The following is an 18939-nucleotide window of genomic DNA, read 5'->3' as shown; positions in this document are numbered from 1 at the left end:
TCGCGGTGTGTTACCCATCCATACTTATCTTATAAATGCGAAAGTGTGTCCCGTCTGTCTGTCTGTCTGCTAGCTTCTCACGGCTCAACCGTTCAACCGATTTTGACGAAATTTGGTACAGAGGTAGGTTGCAACCCGGAGAAGGACATAGGCTTACTTTTTATCCCGGAAAATTAAAGAGTTCCCACAGGATTTTTAAGAATCTAAATCCATGCGTACGAAGTCACGGGCATCATCTAGTACTTTATAAACAAGATTTATTTATATTTTTAATATGCACATACATAACATTTATTTATTTATTTATTGACACTTTATTGCACACAACATATTATGCACATAGTGCAAATACTTATTAGAGCAAATCAAATCAAACATGTAATTTTTATAATAGGTACCCAATATATCAATTGTAATTATATATAATACTCTTGCAATTCCAGGTTCCACTACCATGCCACTTAAAAAGAGAAGGAATCCTAGAATCATTAAAAGAATAATTGAAGTTCTTTCACCAAAATGCAAACATCTTTACAAGAAATATAGGATTTCCCAAAAAACTCTTAACCTTATTCGTAGACATAAAAAAGCTTGGACAGTGAAAATGTGTATCAAAAATTGGAAAAATTGAACCCAATTGCCAAAAAAATACTCACAATGCAATTAAGATTGTGCGGAAAGAAGAAGAAACAAAGAAGGTTTACAGAAGATGAAAAAAAAAATTTCTTATCCTTACTTAATCAGGGGCCAAAATCATATCGATATTTAATAAAGGTTTTAAAAGATTTAAAAGAAAATAAATAAATGTCTTGAAATAAAATGTGTTTTTTATTTTTAGAATCAATTAATTTAGGTTATTTAAGTAAAAAACCCTTTAGGTACCTAATAAAACAATTTCAAAATACAAGAAGCTAAAGCTGCAGGAAAAAATCCTCTAAAATACAAAACTAGAATTCAGAGCCGCGCAAAGGAGGCAATTTAAAAAAATATCTTGCCAAGCTATTGGCTCAAATAATCTGATCCTATTGGTTAGTAGAGAAATAGCAAAATAGAGTTTGACAGATGATCGACCAATCACGGGCTGCATTTCAAGGGTGTCAAAATTTGTTTGCCCGTGAGCCATCTGATACGTAGTATCCCTATTAATCTGTGGCTCTGGCCCCAGCTCTGGCTCTGTCGCTGTGCTTCAAAATCAAAATAATTTAAAAAAATAACAAAAAATTAAAATAAACAACCTCAGAAAAAACCATAGGCCGAAAACCACCGAAAACTGAAAACAAGGAAAAATAAGAAAGATACTAGGAAGTAGGAAGCTGGTCGGGGGAGGAAATCAGGAAAATGTGAAAATATTGCTAAAAATAATAACCTAGGATTAACAACTACTTTACAAATTTAATATTTTATCTCGTTCATTGTACTTAAGAATAATATTAATAATATATATCCCTTGAAGTAATTTTAAATATTTTTTAATGTTTGTTTTGTAAAATGTCCACGACGTCCGTAAAAGAGTTTGGTAAAGCCTGGTGGTCGGAGGTGTATAATCGTATTATTGGAGCGGTGGTGTTCTTGGATGACTACAGTGCCGAGTGCTTGCATTGGGATGGAGGTCTCTTTAACCTTCTCACAGGAGGAGCTGTTGCTGTGAAAAGTTTATCGCCATTTGAGGTATGCATCAATTTAATTTATCCATAGTAATAACCATACTGTCTTATATGTATCATAAATAATTGTCTGTCTGCTAGCCTTTCACAGCCCATCCGTTCAACCGATTTAGTCGAAATTTAGTACAGAGACAGCTTGCATCCTGGGAAAGGACATCCTTTTTACCCCGGAAAATCTAAGAGTTCCCACAGGATTAAAAACATACACAGACGTCGCGATCATCATCTAGTTTTTAATAAAATGATACAAATTTTGATAATTAAGGGCTGCATAGTACTTATCATGGTAAAAGGTTTATTGTTGCACACATTGCAACATAGGGATTTGCACAGGTCTTTTCACAAGCCTGACTGGGATCTGTGCAGTCATATTCAGGTTAGCCCGCTTCTATCTTAGACTGCATCATAACTTACCACCAGGTGAGATTGCAGTCAAGGGCTAACTTGTATCTGAATAAAAAATAAAAGTTCCTATTCAGATTTGACTAGGTAGGCATTTGTTTTGAGCACATTAATAGGGTATTACTTTCCTGTCTCACAAACCTTGCCTGCTGGAGATGGGTAAATAGGCTTTTATAATTTTTAATTTTATTTTCAACTAGATGATGCCTGCGACTTCGTCTGCGAGAATTTAGGTTTCGTAAAAAAAGTTTCCAGGAAAAAAAGTAGCCTATGACTGTCTCTGGGATGTTAGCTAACCCTGTATCAAATTTTATCAAAATCGGTTGAATGGGTGGGCTAGCAGACATACAGAAACACTTTCGCATATATAATATTAAGTTTGAGTGTATCAAAACTTAACTGTGTATAATCTGGTACAGTTATCTAATAATCAATTACAATTATTATATAATTAATTAATGATTAATGACTAATAATATTGAAAATAAGATAAACATTCAATCTTTATAATTTTTTATTAATTAATTGCATAAAGGACATACATAATAGAAATAAAAGAACATACCATTTTGATTAGATAACATTTTTCACATTTCAGTATTGTAAAAAAGAGCAAAGAAAAGCTGTTTTCATAACTCAAACAACTCGTACCCAACTGAGAACTATCAGTGAAATTATACATAACAGCGATCTCACACATTGCATCCTCGTGTCGTGTGCTAGCTTAGATGTGGTTTACCTGGAGCTCAATGATGGGGTAAGGGATGCAAGTGATGCAACACCAGCAGGGAAAGCTGGAACGGAAGCTGCCAAGAGGTTGGAACACATGCTTCTTGAGTGGATTAATAAAAAAGTAAGATTGTATGCATATTTTTTTTATAATTCTAACACATTATTAGATATATATTTATTTCTAACTGTGGTTTTCTATTAGTCACATGTTTAATAAACAAAATCTGTAGATACAAACAACGATTTTAACATTGTTTATCCTGATGAATATATACTTACAAATAAGACCCCACTATTTGTCATGTAACAGACTTTGTTTTATAACATGGTCTTTGTTTATTGTTAGGCAATGGTTTTGACAGGTCCAAATGTAGTGCACCCTTGTGACTTTTAAGTTTTTGCAAGGGTCACGACGGGACTGTGGTGCTGCGAGAGATGAAGTTGACAGCTTGTGTCAAGGGCAATAGGGAACTACCCTCTTTCTTGTTCTTTTTTTTTCTTGAACTTCACGAGCAGTCCGGCAAAATACACTCACAACGTCACTATTAACTTTCAATGTCGTACAATGCTGTCTTGGTTTGCATAATTCTACCACTGGATTCCACATACTTGCTAACTAGCAATGGATGCAATGGATAGCTAGGATGGTTTTAAACTTAAAACCATCCTCATGATTGAAATTCTGGTGTTTGTGAATTTCAATTGCTTTGCACTCTAGTTATCTACAAAAGATGTTGTTAAACCACGAATTAAGCTTAAAATCATTACAGCAGTAGATTTCCTGCATGCTTATTACAGCAAGACTAGCCGATCATACAAAAAGTATTGAGATTGAAGCAATGCTAAAAGCACAGCTTTTGGCTAGGCCTAAACATATTAGAACTTTTCAGCAATCGGTTGTGGAAGTGGTATACATCCCGATATTCACAATAGCACCAACAAATGTAGTATTCCTGACACCACCATACCAACAAGTGTACCCAAAGTTTGATAAAAAGCTCACAACTGATGTGCCTACATTAGATTTGTACACCTTGAGCTCTGAAGAAAGGTCTTGTGTACGGCGGTTGGCAAGTGGACTGAACAGTATGCTGGATTCTATGAATATTAAAGAAGATATATATTATATGGGTGCTTTTAGTTCACTTATTGCTGGAGTTTTGGAAAATTCGCCCATCTGTGTGTCTAGGAGGAAGGTCAGTTTATTTTTATTTATTTTATTTTATTTATAAAGAATTAATTATTAAATACATGAACATAAAGTGACAAACTCGCACAAATATTTGAAAACTAAACTTAATAACTAAACCAGAAAACTCTTTACAATTTGGCCGTTTGCGTTACAGTTAATATTTAATACTAGCGAATAAACGTTTATTTATTTACTAGCTTATGCTCGCGACTTCGTCCGCGTGGACTACAAAATTTCAAAACCCTATTTCACCCCCTTAGGAGTTGAATTTTCAAAAATCCTTTCTTAGCGGATGTCTACGTCATAATAGCTATCTGCATGCCAAATTTCAGCCCGATCCGTCCAGTAGTTTGAGCTGTGCGTTGATAGATCAGTCAGTCAGTCAGTCAGTCAGTCATTCAGTCAGTCAGTCAGTCAGTCAGTCAGTCACCTTTTCCTTTTATATATATAGATTATTACTTATTTATTTATTTATTTAGCTGATGCCCGCGACTTCGTCTGCGTGGATTTACGTTTTTCAAAATCCACGGGAATTCTTTGATTTTCCGGGATAAAAAGTAGCATAATATGTGTTAATCCAGGGTATAATCTATCTCCATTCGAAATTTCATCCAAATCCGTTCAGCCGTTTTTGCGTGATTCAGTAACAAACATCCAAACATCCACACTTTCACATTTATAATAATATTAGTAGGAATTACTTAATTATAACTAAAAAACAAATAGGAGACGCGTCTTACCTAGCTCCTAGAAGTTGTAATACAATATGGAACATCCCATATCATCACCATCATCACTATCAACCGATAAACGCCGACCACTGGACATAGGTCTTGTAGGGAATTCCACACACCACAGTCTTGCGCCGCCTGAATCCAGCGGCTCCCCGCGACTCGTTTGATGTTGTCTTTCAGTACCCTTATTATAAATGCGAAGGTGTGTTTGTTTGGTGGTTTGTCCTTCAATCACGTCGCAACGGTGCAACGGATTCACGTGATTTTTTGCATGGGTATAGACAAAGACCGAGAGTGACATAGGCTACTTTTTATCCCGGAAAATCAAAGAGTTCCCACTGGATTTTAAAAACGTAATCGTGCAAACTGCATACATATCCACGTGCATTTAGGTTTGACTTGTGAAATTAATTTTTAATTTTTTTTTTCTTAAAAGAATATTAGCCATGTTAAATGACTAATATTCCCCTTACCTCTCCAACTAAGCGTCAGACTTGTGCTAGGAGTAGGTACGACAATAGTGCAACGGGCGGGGTTTGAACCGTCGACCTTTCGGTTTTCAGTCCACTCCTTTACCAGTTGAGCTATTGAGGCTCTATTAATTAATCTATTGAATTATTGCCTTTCAGTCCTGTTCAAACCCAGTGTCGCTCATCATTGTTGACCGAACATTGGACCTGTGCGGTGTGACCAGTCACTCCATGGAGTCAGTTCTTGACAAAGCAATGGCTGTGCTGCCAAGGTTCCCAGGACATTGCACAGATGTTGCAGTGGATATGTCGCCACTTTGCGAGGCTAACATGTACGTTAATCCATATTTATAGTTCAAATAGATGATAACTGGACTTCCTCCATTGTAAAGTGAAATCATCAAAAGCGACTCGCAACGCCATCTAGTGGCGAGAGGCGCTCCACGTAGTAAAGCTTCCGTTCCTACTAGTACATACATATAAAGATCGTTGGTTCCTACTGATATCTGAGCTGAGTATCTGTACGAAATAATTATTTGAGTGAAATAGGATGAAGAAACTGGCATTTTTAATTGTGCATTAGGTAAGTAGGTACTAAGAATTTACCTATCTAGTATTAAGGAAACCTATAAAATCTTAAAAGGTATAGTATGCGACTGGTCTAGATGGCAACCGGGGTATGAGGCGGAGGGTCGCCCCACAGACCTGCGCTATCCTGCACCGGGTTAGCGCGGGTGTGCGGGGCTTAAAATTGTAAATTTTTGAAAATCGCGTGGTATTTTCCGGGATAAAAAGTAGCCTATATCACAAGTCTTTAACTATACCCATGAAAAATATCACGTCGATCCGTTGCTCCATTGTGACGTGACTGAACTCTGAAGGACAGACCAACATACAAACACACTTTCGCATTCATAATATAGGTAGTAAAGTGATTTGGATTTAGCCATTTAGAACACCCGCCGATTGCTTCGACATCAATGGTCATAGCTGACTTTCGCATTTATAATAATACTAGCTGATGCCCGCGACTTCGTATGCGTGGATTTAGGTTTTTTGAAAATCCCGTGGGAACTCTTTATTTTTCCTGGACAAAAAGTAGCCTATACCACTCTCCAGGTCTTTGACTATACTCATGCAAAAAATCACGTCGATCCGTTTCTCGGTTGCGACGTGATTGAAGGACAAATAAACACACTTTCACATTTATAATAGGGGTAGTAAGAGGGAGTGGAAAGAGGGAGTGTCCCCTATATGAGGACTTGCGAGTGACGATGTTGGATGGGATCGTACGCGGGGAAGCGGGGCCGGTCTTCTACACGGACCTTGTCTCATCGGCGGGGAACTACAACCGGCTACGGGAATTCGCGCACCATTGGCATAAGAGGCGAAGCAGCTCGGAGCGTGCAGGTGCCAGGCCGGCACCACGGAGGAGCAGCAGCGGAGATCACAGCTGTGTTAGTGACGTCTAGCCCCCAAGGGGGAGAGTGAGCATAAGGGACAAGGAAAAGACAAAATAATTTGTAGGGAGTGAAGAAGGCGCCCCGGGAAAATGCCAAGAGCAAGTACCGAACGGGCGCCCTCCCGCGATTCGGCCCATATAACCGAGAGGTTGGTGGGGCCATGGGAGGTGGAGGGTTGTCCCTAGGGGTAGTAATAGGTAGTGATTTGCCATAGCATGATAATGCATAACAAATGTTATTTCAGTATAACACATCCAGATGACTTGCAACTCAGTCCAGGCTGCCTCTTCCACGCCGAGGACGAGTCGTGCGTACAGACTTACGATCACATGATCAATAAGTCGCAAAAGGAGGTCATGTTCGACTTGTACAACAAGCTGTCCAAAATTGACGTTCAGAAATCACCGGGGCCGAAGACACTGTTAAAAGTTACACCGCAGAGCGTCGAGAAGATTATTTCGGCGTCTAAAGGTAAGTTTTGACTTTATAAAGCAAAACGTGCCCTGCCCATTGCTAGCTTCGCAACCCGTTGAGCTATGTCGGTTTCTCTATTTCTACGGTTCTCCTCATATCTGATTTGACCACATAGTGAAACTCTGAGCATAGTTCTCTCCATCGCCGTTGGCGCCATATCATCATCATCATCATCAACCGATAGACGTCCACTGCTGGACATAAAGTAGCCTATGTCACTACCCAGGTCTTTATCTATACCCATGCAAAAATCACGTCTATCCATTGCACCGTTGCGACGTGTTTGAAGGACAAACCAACAAACAAACACACTTTTGCATTTATAATAGGGGTACTGATAATATAACCTCCACTCTTCCTGATTCCAGGCAACTATGACATAATAGGCAAGCACCTCGGCGTTCTACAACAAGCGCTAGGCGTGGTGCACACGCTGAAATCGCCCAAGCGTGCGCAACTAGAGTTGCTCATGAGTTTGGAGAAACAAGTGCTGCAGAACTTAGCGGCTAGCAGGGACTCCACTAGTGTGCTGCATCAGGTATAATATAATATCAACCCACGTGGATATGGGTTTTAAAATTCCCATGGGATCGCTTTCGTATTCTGGACAAACAGTAGGTTATGTCTTCCAGGAGCTATATATGTACCAAATAGATGATGTCTGCAACTCACGTGGATTTAGGTTTTTAAAAATCCTAGGACAGAAAGTAGGCAGGCAATGGTGTGTGCAGTATGCTTGATTTTAAATAAAGCAATATTTATAAATGATCAAAGTTAGAAATGATTTTACATGACAAAGTTATACAATGACACAACCACAACTTTAATTTTGTCCATAAAAGTCCCATCATCAAGGCTAAAGCCGAATGTACACCAATGAAATATATAGTCATTATTGGTTGACGATAAGATTTAACAAGAACAACAGAGACTCGTGCTATCTCGCTCATAATTCGCGTGTACTAAACATGGCGCGTAGGAAAGTGTGTTGTTGGATTGTTGGTTTGTCCTTCAATCACGTCGCAACGGTGCAACGGATTGACGTGATTTTTTGCATGGGTATAGATAAATGCCTGGAAAGTGCCAGGCTCCCATAGGCATATTTGTATCCCGGAAAATCAGAGTTCCTAAGAGATTTTTAAAACCTAATTCCATGCGGATGAAGTCGCGGGCATCAGCTAGTTCAAAATAAGACTTCTGCGCAAGTACATCTACGTAACTTTAAAAGTGGTAGTATTTTAGTCGTTCTTAATTTACGTGCACATCATTGCATATATTCAAAAATTCTTTTCAGTTGAGCCACATAATGAAAACACGCAAAGAGCGAAATCTGCCGCTAGAGAATCTTTTAGCCCTTCTTATCCACGTATACTCTTTGACTGGCACTGAAGTAGTGTTTACCAAGCAACATGAGGAGAATCTCCAGCAGGCCCTCAGTGTTGCCATATTTGAGGACCATAAGACCTTGTTGAGTGAGAGTGGACATATGGCAACACCGGAAGAGTGTGAACAAATATCTAAAAATATCATGGGTCGCTTGAAGGAGGTCTCGCAAATGAGGAAGATATTGCAAAAGTAAGTTCAAAATACCTACGAGATAAACCTTTTTGTAGAATTTCATTTATTGCAGTAAGCCACGATTTCATTCACATGAAATTACTTATTTCGAGTGGGATGATTCTTAAATTAGAAAAAATACCTTTGCTTGCAAAGTCCTGTGACAGTTTCGTATTTTAACCGATTCATAAATGTTTTTTTAAATCACTGTGTTGCATTCTTCATTGCTGAGGGTTGTTAATCACATGTTGGCACTGATTTCGTTGTCTTTCTCTAAACTAAATTTAGAGTATCTGTATCCTTTTCTTTTTAACAATGCTAATAAGGGACAGAACATGAACTTTACATAAGACTCTAAATTTTAGTGCACGCTACAAATTTAAACAGTAGGTTAGGTTAGGTTTTACCATCTAAAAATTAAATTTAAAACTGTCAAACTGCGTCTGTCCTTTTCATATTACATTAGAGAGAATGCGAATACTCTAAAATTAGGTTGTGCTCAGAATCAGTACCAATGATAGTTTTCTTGGGATAATAATCCAGTGGGTTCCCAGATCCTTCCGCATACTTACAACTCGGCTAAGAGAACGAGATTTCGACTCAAAGGTTTTTACATAGATATTAGTGATAATAACCAGGATCAAAGGCTTAACCTGCTCCTCGAGGCGCGGAGGAAACAAAAAACACCAAATACGGACCTTCAAAGTCGGCCATCCATCCAGTCCAACTTGGGTGATGTTGCTTAACAGTTGCAACCGATTGATATGCGTTGTCACAACTATAGTCGACGCATTTTAAACTGAGTCGTCGAGTTATCTGTCTGTTTCGCTCGCACTTACAGGTCGTAAGTACTTACTTAACAACAAACAGCGAGTGTTAGCGAGCGAAACAGACAGATAACTCGACGACTCAGTTTAAAATGCGTCGACTATAGGCCACATGTCCATAGAAATGAAGTAAATATCAAATCACACTATCACACTAATATTATAAAGGCGAAAGTTTGTATGTGTGTGTGTATGTGTGTGTGTGTGTGTGTACGTTTGTTACTCCTTCACGCAAAAACTACTGGACGGATTTGGCTGAAATTTGGAATGGAGATATATTATACCCTGGATTAAAACATAGGCTACTTTTATCCCGGAAAATCAAAGAGTTCCCGCGAGATTTTGAAAAACGTAAATCCACGCTGACGAAGTCGCGGGCATCAGCTAGTAAATAATAATTTTTGATTTTGCAAAATTTTCAGGTACAATTCAGTGCTGAAACCATGCGAAACAGGCACAGGGCATGAGTACCGGGGAGTTCTACAGCAATTGGTTGACGATCTAGTTAACACCGACCGACCGGACTTAACTGACCTGCGGCACAGGAACGAAGGCATCAAGGAGCTGTTGCGGACTGGACTGAAGTAAGTTGTTTTTATTAAACTGGATGATGGCTTTTGATTTGATTGATTCGATTTTTAAAATCTCGTGGGAACTCGATTTTCCGGGATAAAAAGTAATCTATATATTTTGTCTAAGGAAAGATGCCTGTGACTTCAATGTGGATTTAGTTTTTAAACAATCCCATGGGAATATGATTTCTGGACAAAAGTAGTCTAGCCTGGGATACAAAATATCTCTGTACTTGACAAAATCGGTTGAATAGCTAGTAGACAGACAGACACACATTCGCATTTACATTGTATAATCGCCTTTTGTACGGTGATGATATCAGAAACCGTCAGCACTAGATTGAAGTATCGAGCTGATGGTATATTTTTATTTCGGCTGACGTCAAAATGACGTCATTTCGACGTTAATTAGACATGGCTCCAGCGCAATAGCAATTTGCGGGACTTTTAACTCAACTAGATGATGCCCGCGACTTTGTCCGCGTGGAATTAGGTTTTTAAAAATCCCGTGGGAACTCTTTAATTTTCCGGGATAAAAAGTAGCCTATGTCCTTCCCCGGGATGTAAGCTAACTCTGTATCAAATTTCATCAAAATCGGTTGAGCTGTTGGGCCGTGAAAAGCTAGCAGACAGACAGACAGACAGACACACTTTCGCATTTATAATATTAGGATGGAAATATATGGATGATGCGCGAACGCATATATAACGAAGGAACGCACACACAAATCTTAATTTTTTAAATTTTTCAGTATCCTAACAAGTAAGAAAAAAACATCAAAACATCCACTAGACAATCCGACTGTGATACTATTCGTCGTGGGCGGTATAACGGCAGAGGAGTGTAAACAGTTGCACAGGAGTGTCATAACCAGTGGAGTTGACAATGTTGTTCTCATTGGCTCCACTAAGTTTGTCACACCGGTTGAGGCAATGAGGGATGTGCTCAACTTATAGCGGTGTCCATTTCAAGTGGCACAAGAGGTAAGACGGCCCTAGTATGCGTATTTTCGATGTATTCGGTCAATCCAACGGCGATTACTATTCATCGTGGGCGGTATAACGACAGAGGAGTGTAAACAGTTGCACAGGAGTATCATAACCGTTCTTATTGGCTCAACTAAGTTGTCATCCCAGTTGAGGCAATAAGGGATGTGCTCAACTTATAGCGGTATCGATTTCAAGTGGCACCGGTCACTGATTAAGAGGTAAAGCAGCCCCATGAGCAATGAGGGATGTGCTCAACTTATGGTGAAGTTGATCTGGATTGGACTGATGTCCAATTGAGATCAACTTCTGATCACTGAAGAAGAGGTAAAGCGATCATCGTCCGCGTAGATTTGTGTTGGAATATGATATACAATCTTGAAATCAATGTAAAAATGAATTAATTATCTTTTCTAGTGTAATTGATGTAAGTGGTAGTGAGTAATATATAACTGGTTTAGTCTCCTCCCGTTGAAGCAATGAGGGAAGTGCTCAACTAATAGCTACTCCTTCTCTATGTATGAAGCATGTATCAAAGGTTGAAGTGAACGGGAAATCTTTTGTTTTCCGATCGGTGTTTAGTTGAACTTTTATAAATATAAATAATGTTGCTGTTCATATTTAAGTTACGCAAAAATATCATTCCAAAAGAACAAAATGTTTATTTTTATGTTCCTTTAATATTATAGAAAATAGGTGGAAAGTATTTTTTTTTAATCTTAGATTCTTATTTATTCTGATATGAAAATTAGTATGTGTATTCTTGTTATGAAAATCTAAGATATTAGGTTAAATGTATAAATACATTCATAGCGTAAAAGATTTTGATGGATTTTCTATGTAGATAATTAAAAATAGCTCAGTCTAGTTATTATATAAGTCGTAAAAATTAGAAAATTGTTATAGTCTTTAAACTTTTGTAGCGTTTATTTAGTCATTAAATTATATTCATGGAAGTTTATTAATTAAGTACCTATTAATTAATGTAATGCAATGCAATTACAATGCAATCTAACTCGAAATTGTATTAATATGTAGGTTTTGGTTTATTGTATATTTGTATTTTGCTCGGTTTTGTTTAATAAATACTTTGTTTAATGACGTTATAAATTTGTTTTATTTACTAATAATTGTCATAGTAGTTTGATGCACTTACTCACTATTATTTCTACAGAAGAAAATGCATGTAAAAGTATACTAACGGCCAAAATAATTTCTGTTTGAAATCTATATATATAAAAGGAAAAGGTGACTGACTGACTGACTGATCTATCAACGCACAGCTCAAACTACTGGACGGATCGGGCTGAAATTTGGCATGCAGATAGCTATTATGACGTAGGCATCCGCTAAGAAAGGATTTTTGAAAATTCAACTCCTAAGGGGGTGAAATAGGGTTTTGAAATTTTGTAGTCCATGCGGACGAAGTCGCGAGCATAAGCTAGTTAATCTGTAAATATGTTACCTCCTGCTTATTACATTATAATTTGTGAAAAAATTGTATGATCTTTTTTGACTAACAACAAAGCTACTAGTAAATTAATGAACCATTATAGATATATTGATTGAATTTAGGCACCATCTTTACCGGCAGAGATCTTTGTAGGTATAAAATAATAAAATATGTTTCGAAAATTCAAGAAATTTTAATAAAACAATTTTCTGTTTATTTTTAACAGACCCAGACACAGAAATTCGTTTGCCTTAGTAAATGTGAAAATATTTCAGTTCCATATATATTCAGTTTCGCACAGAATACTTAGGCTAAACATATTCATAATACTGTTAACATGAGCTATAATAACGTACAATAAGTTAAATGCCGTCAATGGAATGTACGAATAGCATATTTAGTTCGCGACAGGTCGAGATGGCAATCGGGGTATGAGACGGGGGGACGCCCCGCACACCCGCGCTCGCCCGCACCGGGTTAACGCGGGGGGTGTGCGGGGCGTCGCAACCCCGAATGCTATCTTGACCTGTCGCGTACTATACCTATACTTGAAAAAAAAAATCAATAACAGCACATTATAACTTTAATCAAATTATATGTATAAGCAGTTACAAAACAGGGCCGTAGTCAGGATTAAAACTAGGGATTATGTCAAACTCCCAAATCTCTAAAATATTTCTTCAGGAAATCTTTTATACCTAGTAGGTACCTAGGCGATAAATTTTTTTTTAATGTTCATATACTTATATTTACCTAGAAAATTTTATGTTCTATTTTTGCGAATGAGAACCTTCCGTATTTAAATAGTATTTGGTAAACTTTCAACTCGCAATGTTTTCATATTATTATGCTGCCTACTTGTTGATTGCATAAGTTTAAGTAGGTACATATACTTATTACAATAGTCGTTATTTATCACCTTGTTAACTATCTCGATAATGTGAACAAAAATTATTTATTCGCTAAGACACTTGCTAAGACATTTTTCATTATTGTCGTAAGTTTTTACGTTTTGTCTTAAAATAAGGGATATAAGTAAATATCATATATTATATTATTTCTAAAAAACACTTATTGTATTTTTCTGCACAGTTTATAAATTACTATATAATATACATAATATAATAGTTAGTTAGCGTGCAATATAATGTACCATACCTACAATCATACGTAGGAACAATAATTAGGAACGTAGGTGTAGATTTCACGTTCAATAAAAACTCCACTTCCGTATTCCTGTAGAATTGATTGCTATATTTACATCAGTAATTTCATAACACCGGTAGGTAAATATCAAACATAATAAGTTTATGTAACTACAATAACAATTATAACTACAACAAAAAATTTACCTGTGAACTTATGCACCTGAATGATTTTTCAGTTTTAGTCCGTCCAAATTGAGAACTCACTCGCCATTTTAACTCTGTGTCAACTGTCATGTGAAAAGTACAGTTCACCTTTAAAATAAGGACAAAAATCGTACTTTTGACATAACAGTTCACACATAAAGTTAAAATGGCGAGTCTCATTATATACTGCATCGTCTCATACCGAGAGCTACCAACAATTGTTTTTCATTTTTATATTATTACTAGCTGGAGCCCGCGACTTCGTCCGCGTGGATTTACATTTTTCAAAATCCCGGGGGAACTCTTTGATTTTCCGCGATAAAAAGTAGCCTATGTGTTAATCCAGGGTATACTCTACCTCCATACCAAAGGAGATCGCCCGTGAACGGGCCCTCTTTTGTGGCGTCGTGTCAATACATAATATTTTTTTTTAAATGTGTTATTTTTTTACGATTATGTTTTATAACGACTTTTTTCACTCTATTATTGAAAATATCCACAATTACAGTTAGAATCGTAAACATGCATTTATTTTGAAGAAGTATTAATTAAATATAACCTCAATATCAGCAATATAAAAAATAAGATATCCTTATAACCAGGGTGAATAAATAGAAATCGTTTGCAGAGTTAATTATTTGTCTACAAAATAAAATTAGAACCATGGTGACATAACAATTATATTAGGGGGGGCCCAAAGCTCCTAAGAAAATGGGCAATCTCTTTTCATCCAAATCCGTTCAGCCGTTTTTGCGTGATTGAGTAACAAACATCCAAACATTCAAACTTTCACATTTATAATATTAAGTAGGGTTGAAATTGAAATGCCTACAACTTTGTACCTAGTAATAAAATATTGGTGTAGATAGATAAGAAGAATATAAAATAGGAACAATAACAAAAGTTATCGCGTAATTATTTAACTTGCTCATGCAAATCAGTTAGATTTAAAAATAACAAGCTAGCTTTTGAGTACATACATACAATGAATTGAGACTTGAAATTCAATACTTAAATGTGTAAGTATTGAATATAAGTATAAAAGATTTTTTTTGTGACAAGTACTTAATTACTACAACAGTGGGTATTATTTACAAATAAGCTATACCTGGAAATATCTGAGTATTTTATTTATTTTAAAAAGAAGTTTATTGAAAATATAGAAATATTTACAAGTTGAGAATACTTCTAATCATAATATAATGAATCGCTTTGTGGTACCAATTAGGGTTGTAGGAAGATATAAGAGACGACCTCCCTGGCGCAGTGATAAGCGCTGTAGTTCTGGCAGGGATTTAATTTCTAAATTTCTGGTCTGGTCTGGCCTTCGGCCGTGGCTAGTTACCACCCTACCGGCAAAGCCGTGCCGCCAAGCTATTTAGCGTTTCGGTACGACGCCGTGTAGAAACCAAAGGGGCATGGGTATATTAAAAACTGCCATACCCCTTCCTGGGTTAGCCCGCTTCCATCTAAGACTGCATCGTCACTTACCACCAGGTGAGATTGCAGTCAAGGGCTAACTTGTGTCTGAATAAAAAAAAAAAAATCATAAGGGGGATTATTTCATCGACAAAATAACGAAGAAATATGTACAAAAACAGAATTCAACAATGAACAGTGCGACAAGGCTATCTAGGCGCGTGGAGAAAATCGGAACTAACGTTGCCGTCAAGTGTCCCTTTTGTTCTTGTTTTAATATTCTCAGCCTTTGTTCTCCAACAGGGCCCCCTGTGAATGTCATTCAAGTGCCAAGAAAGCCTTATCGCACTGTAAGCTGCATTATTACAACCGACCCCCTTATAAAGAATCGGGATATACCTACTGTCGAGTCCGGCCCAGACAAATAAATTTTATTTATTTCAAAATGCAGTGGCTACTGTTAATCCATGCCAGCTACGTCGCCTCCTTTTCTGAAGTCTGCGTTTGCGTAGATCGCAGTTTTGTTCCGATAGAGGGCGCAGATGATGGACCCCCTACCACGATATCGCTCCATGCCGTGTCCTTTTGCACGTAGACCTTGTACTATGTCCTAAAATTATAATTTAATAATAACTATCATTAAATTATAATTGATTGCGATCGTGACATTGTAGCTGTCATTCTACCGCAATCGAGCAGCTGTTTCTCAAAAAAAAACTACGTCAGTTTATCTGGCGGTTGTGAAACAGGCCCTTATAACGGTGTAAACTGCAAATCAGAAACTTCAAAAGACCTCTTACTCACCTCAGTTATTCCAAACTCGTATTGTGCGTTCATGGGGAATATCTGGTGGTGTATGCGGGCTTCATCCACGGCTTGCTTGATTGTCTGTCCGAACCATAACTTGCGCATTGTTACCTGATGACAATGATGCTCTTTCAATAGGCTACCTACTTGACTCATATCTAATTCCGTCCAATAAATGATTATTTATTATAGTATTTTGCTTAAGACAACGAAATATATCAATAACAATTATTAAAAACGCAGGATGGATATATAAATCCAATTTAAAAAAATACAGTTTTTATTTTTATTTGAAACGCAGAAAACGCTGTCAGCCATGATGTGACGTCATTAATATGTAAACAAAGAAATGTCATCCCTGTCACGCGGGGACTAACGTAGTATCCATATATATAAAATTTAGAGTCCTGACTAACTTATACATCAACGCACAGCCTAAACATCTAAACAGCTGGTTCTAGATACATGAAATTTTGTGCGTGTGTTCTTTGTAGGTAAAGAGAAGGTATCCACTAGGAAAGGATTTTTTGAAATTCCACCCCTGAGTGGGTTAAATGGAGGTTTGTAATTTATGAAGTCCACGCGGGCGAAGTCACGAGCATAAGCTAGTTTTTATATATTTCTAAAAACTCATAGTAAACGTAAAGAAATATCGTTTTCTCTTTATAAATTGAATAAGTTATTAAGTAAGACTTACAACAAAGTGATCTTTGCAAAAATAAATTTGGGTTGAAGTCGTTAGTCATATAGGATAGGATCCCTTTAAGCAAGTCTTTGCGTGTTACGTATATTTATTTCACTGGGCACTCTAATCCACAACTTTCCTGTGGTCTTTATCGATGCGTTTTTTACATTCTCGGATGATACAATAACGATAATTAGTGTTTTCACGTGGCTAAGAAAAATATATTTTTAAATTAAAGTTTTACGGTTTTTAGGGCGCAAAAAAATATAGTGTTAATTTTTTTGATATAATAGGACAAATATTAACCATTTAAGACCAACTTAAAAAAAGTGTCAAGTAGCCTATTATTATATAGCCTTTTCAACTGTATTTTACCAGTTTTAGATTTTACGGTGGTTTAAGTTATAATAGCCGGGAGACGTGCTCCTCGAGGTGCACAGGTAAGATAAAAGGCCAAATTCAGGTATACAAAGTCCCCCGATTTCTAACGTCACCCGGAAGTGGACTCAATACATATACGGTAGAAGGAGAGAGATAGAGATTAACTCACCAGAGCAATAGGAGTCCCACCAGAAGCGCCAATGACAAGCTTCGCGTTGGTATGGCTATCCACGATGATGCTAAGGGTTATTGAGGACAGCGGCCTCTTGCCTGGCGCGATGAAGTGCGCTAGAGCGGGCTTAGTGTAACATGGAGAGAGAGAGAGAGAGAGATAGAGATGAAACTCGCCAGAGCAATAGCAGTCACAATCTTAGTCCCACCAGAAGCGCCAATGACAAGCTTCGCGTTGGTGTGCCTATCCACGATGATGCTGGGGCTCATTGAGGACAGCGGCCTCTTGCCTGGCGCGATGAAGTTCGCTTCGGAGGGCTTCACGCCGAAGTAGTTCGCGAAGCCCGGCGAGGAGAAGTCGTCCATTACGTTGTTCATGACTATACCCGTGTTGAGGGTTGTGAAGCCTGCTCCATAGCTGTGAATGCAAAGAATTTGGTATTTTCTTACTTTTGAATTTGATAAATATTATTACTCTATTATAAACTACGATAAAAATAATGACGTACGTTGAAAAAATATTAAAATCCAACAAAGATTTACAAAGTTACAAGCATTTTAATTTTGGAGTGGGAGGGTCTTCTATCCCTTTCTCGCAAAACGAAAATTTGTATGAAACCGCACGAAGCTACTATGGCATTAGTAAGGTGTGACGACAAAATGCTATATCGCTATCTCTGTCTAATCAGAAATATTTAAATGCTTTTTTGTAATTTGATCGATTTAATTAGTTTTTTCACTTTACGTCATTATTTTTATCCTAGTTTATAGTAGTAATAAAAAAATTGGAGTCAAATACCCAATTTTGCTAGAGGACGTATTTTATCACCCGACTGCGGCAAAGCCCAAAAGGAGGGTTATGTGTTTGACCTTCATGTATGTACATAATATATCCGTTCCGATGTCCGCTCGTAACTACTCAACGGCTCAACCGATTTTGATAAATGCTACATCATTAGATTCGTCTTAATGGCGCGAGTGTCACTGGGTATATAAAATTCTTAAAAAAAATCAAAATGGCGGATTTTGTGCTCTTTAATGTGTGGGCTGAAAAATACGCAGCGCAGTCGGGTTTTTTAAACTTTTTAAACTACTTGTTCGATTCGTTATCAGATACCATATTCTTTTGAAGATAATCGAATGATGGTTCTGAAAGACTTTACCAACACGTGTAGTAGTTAATATTTTAGCGCCATCTTGTGTGAAGAGGCGGAAACCTAAATCTTTAAAGCATTTTAATCAGGTGTAAAATTGAATAAAACTCTAAATCCTGAGACCGCCGCTCAGGAAAGAGCTGGCTGGTCATCACGATTCACGAGCGCTGACCTGAGAGCCAACTGACTCTATAATCGAATGCTCATGACCGGGCAAAGTAAGCGGCAAATTTTAGGTCGTAGAAGTCAGGTATAATATAAAATAGAATTGCTACATTGCATCCTAGACCGACCGATAGACAACCGATAGACGTTGGGGTCCCAAGGTGCTGGAATGGCGACCTCGCACCGGAAGATGCAGCGTTGGAAGACCCCCCACTAGGTGGACGGACGACATCAGACGAGTCGCAGGGAGCCGCTGGATCCAGGCGGCGCAAGACCAT

The 18939-nt window shown here is 37.6% G+C and overlaps 3 protein-coding genes across 6 annotated transcripts in view; 2 read left to right on the top strand and 1 right to left on the bottom strand.

The window, feature by feature from the left end:
* The window catches only part of LOC117989018 (cytochrome c oxidase subunit 6A, mitochondrial-like), a 104488-nt gene that overhangs the window by 15912 nt on the left and 69637 nt on the right, over positions 1 to 18939 (top strand). The window lies entirely within an intron of this gene.
* On the top strand, positions 1157 to 11304 carry LOC117989010 (sec1 family domain-containing protein 2-like). The gene is made up of 9 exons (XM_034976309.2): positions 1157 to 1668; positions 2665 to 2919; positions 3689 to 3994; positions 5354 to 5526; positions 6902 to 7128; positions 7500 to 7669; positions 8426 to 8706; positions 9938 to 10099; positions 10840 to 11304. Exons 1-9 carry the CDS (start codon positions 1489 to 1491, stop codon positions 11042 to 11044), a joined length of 1959 nt encoding a protein of 652 aa, XP_034832200.1. The 5' UTR covers positions 1157 to 1488; the 3' UTR covers positions 11045 to 11304.
* LOC117989011 (glutathione hydrolase 1 proenzyme-like) overlaps positions 15449 to 18939 on the bottom strand; it is a 35909-nt gene continuing 32418 nt past the window's right edge. For all 4 annotated transcript variants that reach the window (XM_034976313.2, XM_034976312.2, XM_034976310.2 and 1 more), the window contains 3 exons: positions 17520 to 17760; positions 16103 to 16216; positions 15449 to 15908 (listed from right to left, as the gene is read on the bottom strand). In XM_034976313.2, the coding sequence (XP_034832204.1) occupies positions 15759 to 15908; positions 16103 to 16216; positions 17520 to 17760 (505 nt within the window). In that variant the 3' untranslated portion in view covers positions 15449 to 15758. The remainder of the gene's footprint in view (positions 15909 to 16102; positions 16217 to 17519; positions 17761 to 18939) is intronic.

Source organism: Maniola hyperantus, chromosome 15 (assembly GCF_902806685.2).
Source record: "Maniola hyperantus chromosome 15, iAphHyp1.2, whole genome shotgun sequence".
NCBI classification, from domain to species: domain Eukaryota; kingdom Metazoa; phylum Arthropoda; class Insecta; order Lepidoptera; family Nymphalidae; genus Maniola; species Maniola hyperantus.
This window is presented reverse-complemented; position numbering and strand designations above follow the sequence as displayed.